The sequence below is a fragment of the Martes martes genome (genome assembly GCF_963455335.1).
Source record: "Martes martes genome assembly, chromosome: 5".
Classification (NCBI taxonomy): domain Eukaryota; kingdom Metazoa; phylum Chordata; class Mammalia; order Carnivora; family Mustelidae; genus Martes; species Martes martes.
Window position 1 is genome coordinate 61,125,813 of NC_137892.1, and position 14,953 is coordinate 61,140,765.

Here is a 14,953-nt window from a genome sequence, read left to right on the forward strand (position 1 = left end):
CTGTCTTAGGTAGTAGACTTGCCTCTTCTCTTCTGCCATTCTTTTGCCCAGAAACCTTAGTGACTTCCATTAGGATTCCAGACGCATTTCCTGGGTTTTAAGGTCCTTGACCCTTTCCTCCTCCATTCTTAACATTAAAGTTCACCTCCAATTAGAAAAGCCTCCCCTCTATCTTCACACCTCCTCTAATATTTCCAGCCTAAGTGCCTCAGGACTCATACTGTTTTTACACACACACACGCAGCACACCTTCCCTCCTCCACTACTAATTCAAAGCCTCCCATCCTGTGAATGTTGCCTACACAGCCCACCTCTTTCACAAAGCCTTCCTTGGCTGTGCTAGGCCCAGGAAGCTCTCACCTCTCTGATCACAAAATAGAGAATCATCTGCTCTGTTCATCTGATCTGCCTCAAATACCAGTTTCTTTGACAACTAGTAAACATTGACTAATATTTATTATTTTCTAGAGTTTTCCTCTCAACCAGTTTTATAAACATAACGTTCTCTAAGCTAAAGCGAGCTTAACTGCAGCTAATACAGTGCTTAAAATCATCCATTTCCCTTTATTTCTTTCTGTATATTCCTACCACAAATGCACAAGGTAACAAAATATAATAAAAATGATTTTCTAAGATCCAAACTGAAACTTTATATACATATTTTCCATAAATAAAAATCATTAACCTAAGAAAAACTGTTTATCATTATTTAAAAGCAATTTTATCTTAGTACCATCTTTGAATACTATGTAGTTATCCATAATTACCATAAGATAAAAAGTAAGTCAGTCTACCCCCACTATATAAAAATAAATGTGAAGGTTCCAATAGTCTTTAAATGATAATACACAGAATAGAAAATCCTTTGGAGACCTCTTGTGGCCAAAAATACAAAAAACCTTAATACTTTAAAATGCATATTCCATAATTCCAAGCCATTCTCCTGCCTTTTCTCACACAACTTTATTATTTCTTAAATATCAGTAAAATATCAAACAGCAACTGACAAAACTACTCTTTTTATCTTCAGATTTACAGCAGAAGAAAAGAGGGGATGCTAAGTCTGAGACATGAAAATCTACTTATCTTTGCTAAGAACAGACAAGAATCCATCAAAAATAAAACAACTTTTCTCCTTGAAATTTCCAGGCTACATGGTTTACTGGTAGTAAATATGGAACAAAATTTGGCAACGCTATGTTGTTCATATCTAATTAAAAGCACTTCTTATCCTCACTGTTTTCTTTTTTTTTATATGGCTGTGATTTGTACCTCAGTTTGATGAAGGCTACGTTTTATGAATGCTAAAATGCACAAACTAGCATTCATGGGGGAACTTAGGGTAGGAGCACACCTCACACAATAAAAGTACAATAAAGAAAAAGTCAACACTTATATGCTAAAAATTAGATAAAATTTTAAATAAAATTAAATTGAATAAAATACAGATGATGAATGAAGTAGCTTCAGAATGGAGAAACATCTAAGTACAAAAATAAAGGAACACTACTGTAAGCAGGGACAACTTGTTTGATCCAGACCGTCTACGAAAAACCCATAGAAATCGTGAATTAAAATACAATAAAAAATGTTTCAGGGTGCTTGGGTGGCTGTTGGTTAGGTGTCTCCCTTTGGCTCACGTCATGATCCCAGAGGCCTGGGATCAAGCCCCGTGTTGAGCTCCCTGCTCGGCAGGGAGCCTTCTCCCTCTCCCTCTGCCTGCCACTCCCCCTGCTTGTGCTCTTTCTGTCAAATAAATAAGTAAAAATTTTTAAAAATGTCTCTTAAACAGAGTCAAACAACAACAACAACAATAACAAAAAGGGGAAATCCCCAAGAGCCAAAAACAAAAACAATAAGAGAGACATCTATTCCAGACAGCTGTAGGTGGGAGGTAACACCATAAAGTGCCATGCATAGGGAACAGATAAGAAGGAATTCCGGAAGAGAACAGCCAGAGACAATATTCAAAAAGATAATGGCTGACAGGAACAATAATAAAGTAACTAATAGAGAGAATGCTTTCCCCCTACAGAGAACTCTACAGTTGAGCACCAAAAGTCACTAAGGGGAAGAGCCAATCCTCTAACCCAAACTTCATGTCACAAGAGCCACAATGTTTGACAGCTTGACTTTTGAATCTCTAGCACTCCATTCTGTCCATAGATAAAGGTTAGCTTTAGACACTCACAGAAATGTAGATTAACTTTGGACTTTGCTTAATCCAGTATGAAAATTTAAAAAAAAATTACACGTTCTCAATAAACATAGGAAAAACGACATACTCTCAATGCTAAGCAAAGAAATATAAATTAAAACAAGACAAAGGCAGCCATCAAATTAGGAAAAATCCACATATGACATCCAAACTATCTTTAGTATGCCACATGGCTCTTGAATCTCATTTGATGAATAAACATTTAGGAATATCACAGGCAATGATGTTCGCCAGCAAAAAAAAAAAAAAAAAAAGCCCTTCACTTTTGGCAATGTCTTTGTGGAATATTTTCCTATTTTATTTAATTTATGCCTTTATTATTTTGTTTTTTTAAAAAGTGGAAATCAGAAAAATGGGAGTGTTGCTGTTTCAGTTAAGATGGCAAAATAGTAGCGGAGCCCTGAACTTGCCTCATCCCTCGAACACAGCTAGATCAACATAAAATCATTCGGAACAACTAGGAAATTGATCTGAGGATTAAGAAAACAATGTGCACAACTGGAAGGAGAGAACATGGCAGATGCGAGGTTCTGAGACTAGGGGAGGTTCTGAGACCAGGGGAGAGAAAAGCTACAGTGCTGCTAAATGGAGGGAACACTTTTTGCAGAGCGGAACTGGAGAGAGGGAGAGCAGGAGATAAAGCCGCATCCAGGGTCCACACAAGATGCCACAGTGTGGGGATCCCCGGGGTCACACTGGCAGAGAATGCTCCCCTTCTTAGAGTACATTTGGATGAGGGCATTTTGCCTCTCCAAGGACAAAAGGCCCGCCGGGCACCCATAAGCAGTCATTCAACAGCAGGCCACAGAGGCTCACGCAGAGGACACAGAACCTGGTCTCAGCTTTCCACCGTGCTTCACTGTAGACTCCAGGCAGCTACAAAGGCATGCAACTGCTTTTCTGGGACAGAACGGTGACAGGCACAATGCTGCAAGGCTCTCCTCCCAGTGGTAGGGGGAGTGGGGCCATGCTTAGCCAGGTCCTTTAAGATTTGGAGTTCTGATCCCAGCCATTGGTTGACCAGAGGTAAAACACAGGAGAACTGTGGGGTTGGGTGTGTGCACAGCAGAGCACAGACAGGTTGGGAGGAGGGATCTGAGGAAAGCCTGGGACAGAGGACAGGGGATCATTTGCTTTCCTCAGAGGACCTCATGAAGAGCAGCAGCTGTGGGTTCCTTAGTTCCCTTTCTGGGGACAAGAAGGAAGGGTGATGTCATCTTCCACTCTCCCTAGCCCCCACAACCAGCACTGCAGAACTTGAGAAAGAAACACAGCCCTGCCAGTGGAAGCTGGAGTCGCTTACACCAAACCCTGCCCCATTGCTCCAGGCAGGGACTTCTTTACTAGGCAGGTCTGGCCACAAGCCAGTGCAGCAGGCCTCTCCCCGAGAAGACCAACACAGGCCCCCTGCATGTAAGCACATCTACTGATCACAGAGTGATCAGTTCTAGTGGAAATAGGACCAGGCTTTAATTCTTTTTTTAAATTTTTTTTTTCTTTTTCCCTTGGAATGAGGCTTATAGTTTTTTGTGTGTTACTTGGTTTGTTTCCTTTTCTTATATTTTGAATCACGCTTTTTTCTTTCTTTCTTTCATTATTTCTTTCTTACTTTTTCTTTAGAATCAGGCTTATAGTTTTTTGTTCATCTGTTTGCTTTAATGTTCCATTTCCTTTTCTCTTTTCTTGGATCAGGATTTTTTTTCTTTTTTTCTTTTTTTTAAATCAGACTTATCTTCACAAACAAATTAAAGCACATCTAGTTAAAGGTCCAAACACTCCCCACTGTAAGCAAAGAGGAACTCTGTAGAGGACTGATCTGTGGGAAAGAGCTACCAAAACACAACAGCAGAGTGCACACGCATACACTAGAAACACTTCCTGAAGTGCCAGGCCCTAGATTCTTTAATGTAGTATTATTCTCAGGAGCAGGAAACACAACAAACTTCCAAAAAACGCAAAAGACAGAAGCCCAGACATAATGACAAGACAAAAAAATTCTCTCCAAAAGAAAGATCAAGAAGAAATCATAGCCAGGGATTTCCTTAAAAGAGATATAAGCATATAGTGGGGTGCCTGGGTGGCTCAGTGGGTTAAGGCCTCTGCCTTCGGCTCGGGTCGTGATCTCAGGGTCCTGGGATCCAGCCCTGCATTGGGCTCTCTGCTCAGCGGGGAGCCTGCTTCTCCCTCTCTCTCTGCCTGCCTCTCTGCCCACTTGTGATCTCTCTCTGTCAAATAAATAAATAAAATCTTCAAAAAAAAAAAAAAAGAGAGAGATAAGCATATAGCTCAACAAGAATTTAGAATAACACCTAAAAATTAGTCAGACTGAAATAAAAATGCTAAAACTGAGATGCAAAACTGACTGGAGGTAATCACAACGAGGATAGAAAAGGAAGTGGATAGAACAGGTGATGCAGAAGATAAAATCATGGAAAATAATGAAGCCAAAAAGAGGGAAAGAAAACTATTAGATCTCAAATAGACTTAGGGAACTCAGCAGTTCCACAAAGCACAGTAATGTCCATATCATAGGAGTCCCAGAAGAAGGTGGGGGGGGGGGGGGGGAAGAAGGTTTATTTGAACAAATTATAGCTGAGAATGTCAGTAATCTAGGGAAGGAAACAGGCATTCACGTCCAAGAGGCACAGAGAATTCCCCTCAAAATCAACAAAAACAGGTCAATACCAAGACTTATCATAGTAAAATATGCAAAATACAAAGATAAAGAGAGAATTCTGTAAGCAGCTAGGGACAAAAGGTCCTCAACCTACAAGGACACACACAAGGCTAGCAGCAGAGCTGTCCACAGGAACTTGGCAGACCAGAAGAGAATTGCTGGATATATTCAACATGCTGAATGGAGAAAGTATGCAGCCAAGAATACTTTATCCAGCAAGGCTGTCATTCAGAATAAATGGAGAAACAGAATTTCCCAAAACAAGCAAAAAACAAAGGAGTTCATGAACACTAAATCAGCCTCGCAAGAAATATTTGACCCTTTGAGCAGGAAAGGGATTAAAACCAACAAAGAGGGACGCCTGGGTGGCTCAGTTGGTTGGCCTTCGGCTCAGATCATGATCCCAGCCTCCTGGGATCGAGTCCCAGATCGGGCTCCTTGCTCCGCGGGGAGCCTGCTTCTCCCTCTGCCACTGTGTCTGCCTGTGCTCGCGCTCTCTCTCTCTCTCTCTCTCTCTCTCTGACAAGTAAATAAATAAAATCTTTAAAAAAAAAAAAAACCAAAACAAAACAAAAAAAACCAACAAAGAATAGAAAGGAAGAGAGACAATCTAGAGGAACAGCAACTTTACAGGTAACACAATGGCACTAAATCCGTCTCTGTCAATAATTGCTCTGAGTATAAATAGAATTCAATCCTCCAATCAAAAGACATAGGGTATCAGAATGAATTAAAAGGAAAAAAAAAAAAAAAGACCCATCAATATGCTGCTTACAAGAGACTCATTCTAGACCCAGAGAAAAATGAAGTGTTGATTCAACTGACTTTAGTCTCAGGTATACCTCAGTCAATTGAATATATACACAGTTACAAAGAAAAATGAAAAACAAAGATACAAAATATTGGACACAGAAGACTAATTTTAGAAGCCTAATTTTTTTAGGTCTTCAAGAGCAGCACCCCTTATCAGTCTACTGACTCACTTTCAATTATTCAAGTTTGGTTTTTTTTTAAGATTTTATTTATTTATTTGATTGGGGGGGTGCAGTGCAGAGCGGCAGGGAGAGGCAGAAGCAGGCTCCCCACAGAGCAGAGAGCCCAGGACCCTGGGATCATGACCTGAGCCGAAGGCAGACACTTAACCATCTGAGCCACCCAGGCACTTCAATTATTCAAGTTTTAACTCACTGTCAGAAAAGGATAATAAAATAAGGTGATCTGATGCAGAATTTTTCATCTATCTAATCAGCAGAGATTCTTTAAATGATCCAATGTTAGCAAGGTTCAAGCAACTCTGCTATTTGGTAGGGGTAGAAGTATAAACTGATATTACCAATTCTAGCAAGCAACCAAGAGTTTTAGTACTTATATCTTTGACCCAGTAATTCCACTCATAGGAATTTAGCTTAAGGAAATAATCAGAAATGCACACAAGTATTTCTATGCATGGATATTTATCACACCAATATTTGAAAAACTGAAAAATAACAAAAGGGCAATGGATAAATTATCCATTTACATGACTGAATGATATGTAGTCACATTGTTTTCAATGACTACTCACTGACATATTAGTAGATGATATGATGCCCTCTAGAATTTGCTTCAAATAAATAATTCAAGGTGAGGGGGAGTAGGAATATGCAAGAAATGAAATTGGCTAAGTTGAGCAATGTTTAAGCTGATTGATGGATTCATGGGGGGGTTCACTGCACTATTCTGTATAACTTTGTATATGTTTGAAATATATCATAATAAAATAAAATAAAATAAAAATTTCCACAAAAAAGTATGAGGAATTTTAGGTAAAAAAAAAAACACAAAACTGATTTTGCAACATGAATCCAAGTTTATAAAGGTGATATACATAAAAATAACACACCGAAACATTTAAGAGTAATTATTTCTCTGTTACAGGATTTGACTTATTTTTAGCTCTTCCTTTTGTTTTTTTCTGGTAACTCCCAGTTTTTCCGAAATGATCATGGATTAGTATAATCAAAAAAATACATTATGAAAGCTACTTAGAAAGAAGTTCAATTCAAATGAAAACAGAACACTCCTAACTCAAAAAAAAAAAAAAATACATGGAACTTCACTTAATCAATTAGTTTGATTTTCTGATTGATCTGTCAACCTAACTGACAGTCTTTAGGGGCTCTCCTGCCTCATCTAAAGTCCAAATTCCTCCATATAGGATCCTCTCCACTGGACCCCCAGTCCGCCTTTCCAGTGTCTTTTCTCCCCTGACACTCCTCCAGGTAGCAGTATAAAATGCTCTCAAAATGGTATCTTCATGTTTGTCACTTAACACACCAGGCTTTGTAAATCCAGTTAGGTATGTACACATGTACCTCTCCTGCTGGATTATAAGCTCTGCAAGACACAGACCACAGCCACACCCCCTTCTTCTGTATGCCAGTGCCCAGCGCACTGCCTCATAAGTGTGACCTTAAATCTAATTAGTAAATTCCTACAGAACCACAAATTAAAACTCGCAGCACAGATAAAGCATTTTCAAATTTACTTAACCTTTATAAGAAATGAACTCTAAATTACCTCCAGAAACTGAAGATTCATTACCAAACACTATTACACCTCTTTAAAAGCCCTACATTAAGGTGATGTTAAGGGTAATTTTTTTTTTCTTTTTTGACATTTCCAGGACTACTGTTAAAACATTTTTGTAAGTAAAAACTTTTTAACAACCTTAATAAATTTAGTAAGCACCAATTCAGGAATTAAATCTGATTTCAGATCAGATTTCAAACTCATTGTTATTCTCCAGGGCGGTGCCATCTTACCTGGCAGCTGTGGCTCTGTGCACAAGCGTCTCCGTCTGCTCTGACAAGTGTGAGGGAAGCAGCAGCTCCACCGGCTGCAGGCACAGTATCCGCGTCTCCAGCTCCGAACGGGAAGCAGAGTCCTGGAAACTGTCGAACACCACCTCACCTGTGGCAGGCTGCACTCCCTGAAAGCAAAACACTATGTCACAGACAAAATAAGTTGCCCAATTATAACCCTGACACATTATAAACATGGAAACAGTAAAGAGGATAAACTCTTTAGCAGGTAGTCCATTTCTAAAGCGTTTGAAAACCTGTGTACTTTCCAAGAATCTTACATAGGAAGTGAGACTCACCAATATATAAGCTATGCTAGATGGGATTTTAGAAACACTCTGAGTTAAGTCTTGGATCCAACAAAACTGACAGAGTGACTCTGACAAGTCCCCAGACCTTCAGTTTCCTCCTCTTGAGGTGGGAATAAACCAGCCTACTCTAATCTTCAGATTACTGCAAGGGTCAAATTACAGAAGAATCATGAAAGCTTTACAAAGTATACAGTTCTGTACACTTAGCAGTTATCACAACTAAAAGTAATATGTTCCTAGTAATGTGGCCATCAGAGTAGTAGTAAATTCCTACTTCATTATATAAAATTAATCAATGAAAGTATAATTTTTGCAAAAAAAATACGTATGTGTGTGTGCATGTGTATGTATGTATGTGTATATGTGTGTGTGTGTGTGTGTGTGTGTGTGTGTGTGTGTATATAAAACAAACTCTGAATCCCAAGTAGCAAATCTATCCAGGGAAATAACCACGAAAACTAAAAGCTACCCCCTATCATCCTAAGTCATAGCAAAGATAACCTGGAAAAAATCATGGTTTGGAAGAGGCAAAAAGTTGAATGTACGCAAGGCTGTAGGGTGATAAAGTGGTGGAGCCCAGGGTCATGCGGCCTCACTCTTGTCCACTGCTGATGCTTAAGGAAGGCATGGCACTAGTTATAGCCAGCCTTAGGGACACTCATCCCTACATTCAAACACTGCCGACAGAAAGTCAACTGACACAGCCTCTTAGGAAAACCGCACGGTATTTTCTCGGCAAGTAGTGAACGTCCATACACAAAACTCAGCTAGGTACATATTCAGAGGCATGCACAAAAAGGTTTCTAACAGCATTCTCTGTACAACCAAAAACTACAAAGAACCCACGTGTCCATTAATAGAAGAATGATAAAGTATAAAACATACGGTGAAATACAACAGAGCAATGACAATGAGAACACTACTATAGTAACACAGGTAAACAAATCTCATATACAATTAGTAGTTTGTAAACAAAAGGAGCAAGATCCAAAAAGATACACACAATATACTTACATTTATATATAGTTTAAGGTGGTAAAACCAGAACTTAAAGCAAAGAAATTATTATCATAAAAGTCTGGATTAAAATTCCCTCTGCTGAAGGGATGGGGCCCTTCCCTACACAGTATTCTATTTTCCAACCTAGGTGGTTGTCTCACATTCCTATAATTACTACAACTATGCACTCTGTTTTATGAATTTTTTTCTTTTGAATATTTTATAAGTTTTTGAAGTCCCTCATTTTTGGCTCAAGGAATTTCCTTAATTCTAGGCCAGAGGGCTTCTCTAGTGCCCAGATAGCTGGACTATAAGTATATTAGTATACATAAGTAAATTTATCTCCCAATCTACAAATCCAACATTTACAAAAGCTAGCTACAGAAGTTCAAGTAACAAATTTATCAGCCTAATTCCCCTTTGCCCTTTTTAAATCAGAGATATGGTCTATATTAGAACGCTCGCAACAGTTATGATGTGATACGTGACACTAAGAAATCCAAAGTCAGTCTGTATAAAGCTGTGTGCTGCCCAAAGTGAAGGTCAAGGGCCCTATTGCAGTACTACTATCAACATTTAAACCTTTGATTTTACACTGCCACAATCCAGCAGGTAACTCCTAGGTAGTAAAAGAGGAACACATGACACTCATCACAACAGGGACCCAGCAAAGAACAGTCTTGAGGGAAAAAAAAGAAGAGATCCATTGCAGCCACACTGATTTTGAGGAGTGAAGACAAATCCTGAGCACTGTGCCCAGCATAAAGTTCGATGCAGGAAGCTGGAGCTCAGGAAAGAGGCGCAGCCTCGACCTGGAGCCTAGATGTCATCAGCCCAAAAGCGGTCACTGAGTTCAAGGATAGGACAACACAGGAGAGGCATTTCTCTCTCACATCCCAATTCATACACAATCGTTAACACTGGCAGCAAGCACTAAGGAGGAATTGTATACTATTCTGTTCTTTAGACTGAGTTGAGGGTAAATATAAAATAGCACGTTATACATGTTAAAGCTTAAAAACAAATAACCTTACTATTTGTAAATAGATCCAATTTGCCTGTGGCTAGATAAAAAGTACTTCTCAAGGGTAAGAAAAAAAAATCATTTAAAGACACCCAATAGTAATGCTAACTCCCTGAAACAAAGGTTTATTGGCTAAGCAAAAGTCAAGTTAACAAAGAGTTATCCAACCAGAATAAGGTATTAAAAAGTACTTTGGAGACATCTGGGTTGTAAGAATTTTTGTTGATATTGCAGCTGACTGCAAAAGTTAGAAAAAACAAAAAGAATGAGTTACTACTTAGGCAAGGAATCCTACTTTGGCTTCACCTACAACAGAACACGGGAGTAATAGTTCTGATGGGCACTAAAAAGTTTAAGGTTCTGAGCAGAGTTCGGGTAGGTCAGTAAATGCGAACATTTATTCACAAATTGCTAGAGGGGAAAAAAAAACAATAAAACTATGATTCACGAATTATATTTCTCTAGAAGAATGACAATAAGTACTCTTAATGTTAATTGAACATGGAGTTTTGTATTCACCAAGAATCATTTCCCCCTAACTATTCCCTTTCCTCCAAATCGACATACAACAATCCCATCATTATTTTAATTTTAAAACCCTAGAGGAAATTTATAAAACCGTTTACTACCATGCCATGTGTTGGCTTAGTGTTTTCTTCTGTTCTATCTTATCCATACCCATGCCCATCACTGTGTCCATCCTGAACCCAAACTCCTAGAGCACATGGACAGAAACTACCTGGATATCTCCAGAGTGCAGAGTGCCAAGCAGCCACATGAGAAAATCTTAACTAGTGATTTAACATATAAAATTATAAGGAAAATGTCCTCCTAGTACACTTACTTGAGGGCACATTTCATCAGACAGTCTCACTGTAAGCCATACATGAGTACTCACAGAGACACATACCATGAACATCTATCATTCGTCCTTACCTACAAAGTACTTACCACGATTCCAATAAAAATGTTCCCCTTTTTTCTGTCCTTAACATTTTCCTTATTTTCACAGATACACAGAAGAAAGCTGGTAGAAGTATCAGTGATTATCTCATCGACATTTACAGCATCATCCAGCTTGACTAAAGGGTTCACATGTAATAATCATTAAAGAAAATTATATGCCACATTCCCATTATCTGCTTTCTCCTTTAAAATAATGGTTCACTTTCCCAGACATTTTTGCTCTGGGCAAAATCTTCCATACAGCCTTCATTCTTCTGATTTACTCTGATCATAGTTACAGGCCTTATCTTCTCTAAGATATGAGGCTTGTAAGGACAGACAACTACTGTCTTCTCACCTCCCAAAAGGCCTACAAAAGTATCCTCATGGAAGCTGAAATAGTAATCTGCTTTTTTACTTGGATAATGCTAAGACTTGAATCCTTAACAATCCCATAATGCTTAATTCCACAAGTCAAAGCATGAATACACTAAAATAGTGTAAATTACTTTCCTCCTTTAAAGTGCCTAAAGCTCTCAGAAAAAGCAAGAGAATTTTTAAAAGACATGAAAAAAGAAAACCAAAGAAGAAAAGAGAAACATAATGCGTGTATGCATGTATGTATATGCAATGAGTCCGTTAATTAACTTCTCAGGGATAAATGTTGATTTGGGTCATTTTCAGAAGTCAATCTGAAAACAACCAACTGTGACATCAGCAGGTACGAGCTGTAGCAACAGCAAAAGAGAAGCAGGGAGGTGTACCGTTTTAGGAGCAGACTTCAATAAGACTCAAGTTGAGCAAAAGAAGCGATAAAATTACTAGGTTCTTATAGCCTGATCAGCTTAGAACCACAGAGAACTGTTAACGGTTTGGGGTCTACTCAGTAATAGCTTTTTCTATCCACGATATTAATGGAACAAAATAGTCTTTGTAATTTTGGTAGAAGCTAAGCAAGTCTCTTAATAGGCAGGTTTGTAAAAAAACCATAAAGAAATACTGCTTTCACACAGTAACTTCTAAGACTTCATCTCTATATTTTTATTGAGACCTGACCCCATCACATAGGAAACACATTTTAAAATGCATCTTTGCCCCATTTCATATACAGTTATTTGGTTTATTTTTATTTTTTATTTTTTTAGAGGTGGTGAGGGGCAGAAGCAGATGGAGAGAAAGAATCTGAAGCAGGCCCAGCCAGCACTCAGCCTGATGCAGGGCTTGATCTCACAACCCTGAGATCATGAGCCTAAATCAAGAGTCAGACACTTAAACGACTAAGCCACGCAGGTGCCTCTGGTTTCTTAAAAAATAGACAGAATTTTATATTTTGCTATTAGAATCATTTTGCTTCACGTAATTCATTTGAATTTATGAATGACCATAAAATTGGGGGGGGGGCAATCACTGTGCACACTGAGGATTCTTACAAAGTGAGAAAGCTTCACCTACAATCTATTTTCAAAAATAACAAAATTTGGGGGACACCTGGGTGGCACAATCAGTTAAGCATCCAACTCTTGGTTTCAGCTCAGGTCACGATCTCAGGGTCATGAGACCAAGCCCCACATTGCACTCCCTGCTTAGCACGTAGTCTCCTTAAGATTCCCTCTCTCCTCTGCCACTCCCCCCAGAGCTCTTTCTAAAAAAAAGTAAAAAATAAATAAAATAAAACTTTTATGAAGCTAATAATTAGTGAGGATGGCCCACCTATTATCCTTTATAGGCAGTCGACTCTGTGCTAACTTTGTAGTATTCTTTTCACATTCTGAAGTTAATAAGCTGTCTTTTTAGGTCTTACCTCAAGAAGATTCAGAGGAGCCTACAGGCCCTAAGCACCTAACCAGGGAAGGGAAGTCTAGGGAAGGTGCAGCTCAAATCAGCTGCCAACCTGCTATCACCAGGCTCTCTTCTTTTGTTCTTAAAGTATGACTCTCTTTTCACAACTGCATTTGAAAATGCTTGTTCCCAACCCCTACCAACCTTTCCCTGTTCACTAACACACTAATCAAATGGCAAGGTAACTAGAATGCCTCATCTCATCAGAAAGGTACCCATTTCAAGAACAGTTCAATAGAAATGTTATTTAAAACAAAGACTTTGGGGATGGCAGGCGGAGGGATGGGGTGGCTGGGTGATGGACACTGGGGAGAGTATGTGCTATGGTGAGTGCTGTGAAGTATGTAAGCCTGATGATTCACAGACCTGTACCCCTGAGGCAAATAATACATTATATGTTAATAAATTAAATAAATAAATAAATAAATAAATAAATAAAACAAAGACTCTGTAATAGTTACGAGAAAAACTCCTACTCAAAAAGGATATCTTCTCCAATGAGTGTAGATTTCGTATAAAGAGCAGTCAGTTTCCGGGAAAACAGTGAACTTCTGTTGTCCCCGACCGCCTTTAAAGCTGCAGTTTCCGTCTGCTTCACAACTCCCACCTTCAATAAAAATAAACGCTGAATATCAAACCTGATGGAAATTGTTTTAAAGAAACACATTTGAAGACTTTAAAAGGTTAATTCTGAAACATGTAAAATAAACACATTTGTCTACAATGTCCAGATGTAGGGCTTTAATAATAAGCACCACAAAGAGTTTGCAAGTGTGGATAAGTCACTAAGAAACAGTCTCTATCACAGAGGTTTTTTAAATTTACCTTAAAATTCTAGTACACTAGAAACTGATGAAGATATACCGCCATTAATTGTGACACAATTTCATTTCCCAAATGCTGAATTCCAATTACAACCTACTACCTTACAGAACATGTTTTCACTCTCTGGAAGGGATTCCAATCCCGTTTGTGCAAGCCAAAGCCAAAGCCAAAGCTGACCTTATATCCCTTTGCCACGAGGCGGCGTACGTGAACAAACAGTCTGTGAGTAGGTATGCTTGCTGTCATAAAGTTGTGATCTAAATGACAATAAATATTGAGCTCCCGGGCTGCAATCTAAAAAATTTAAAAAGAGAGTTATCAGTAAATTTCTCTTTCAAGAATCCCTGTGTGGTGTTTGCTCACTTTGCTAAAAATCCATCAAGGTATACACCTACAATCTGCACACTTCTCTATCTGTGTGGTATACCAATAAAAGGTTTCGCAGACATTTCCCATATAGAAGCCTATGGTTTAATAGATTTTTGGCAGTTCCCAAAGCCTAACCTCAGGGCCAACATCTGTACCTATAAATGACAGGGAAAAATAGGACAGGTCTTCTTTGCCCCTAGATCTAGCAAAACCTTAAAGTGCTGAGCTCTCCCTGCACAAGGACTAGTCAATTCACAGAGTGTGAGACTCTAAGAGAAAGAATTTGCAAGAAAGCATCCAAACACTGAAAATGAGGACCTTACATAAATTCTGAAGCTACCTGGACAGATGGCATCTTTGAGGAAGTGAGAAGAGAACCACCTGGTCTGGTTAGCTAATGTACGATGCATAATAAATAATAGGAATGTAGAACCAAGCACCACCACCTGACTCCCTACTACCTTCTAGAAAGCTCAGCGGCTCAGATATTGACCACTGGAGTCATGGAACTCTCATTCCAACATTGTCACTCCCCCGCCCCACCCAACTCTGAACTGTATTAGTTCCTCACTGCAGGGCCAGAAGACATTAGCCTTTACTGTGGTAAGGCTGAACTTACCACTTGACCTGGAAAGAAGGGTAGAGAACGACATTTTCTTTCACCCCTTTTACCTATACGATGCCAACTATGTATCTGTCCTTGTCCTCAGGGAACACGCTGTCCCTGTCCTCAGTTAGACTCTGCTTCAAAGTCTAACTTCATAACAGCAAACAGCCACCTCAACTAAAGACCACTGCTTTCAGGACCACAACAGGATTTTAAAAACTGGAAGAAAAGTTGGCTAAGTCTTCACTTCCTGTCCATGAGGTAGACGTTGGCTGTGACACCTCATCACTCTCCGA

The 14,953-nt window shown here is 39.1% G+C and overlaps 1 protein-coding gene across 1 annotated transcript in view; it reads right to left on the reverse strand.

Annotated features, from left to right (window-relative positions):
- MSH3 (mutS homolog 3) overlaps positions 1 to 14,953 on the reverse strand; it is a 187,929-nt gene that overhangs the window by 160,530 nt on the left and 12,446 nt on the right. Inside the window, exons 5-8 of the mRNA XM_080804700.1 lie at positions 13,859 to 13,975; positions 13,346 to 13,463; positions 11,024 to 11,169; positions 7,700 to 7,866 (exon numbers count right to left, since the gene is read on the reverse strand). Of these exons, the coding sequence (XP_080660826.1) occupies positions 7,700 to 7,866; positions 11,024 to 11,169; positions 13,346 to 13,463; positions 13,859 to 13,975 (548 nt within the window). The remainder of the gene's footprint in view (positions 1 to 7,699; positions 7,867 to 11,023; positions 11,170 to 13,345; positions 13,464 to 13,858; positions 13,976 to 14,953) is intronic.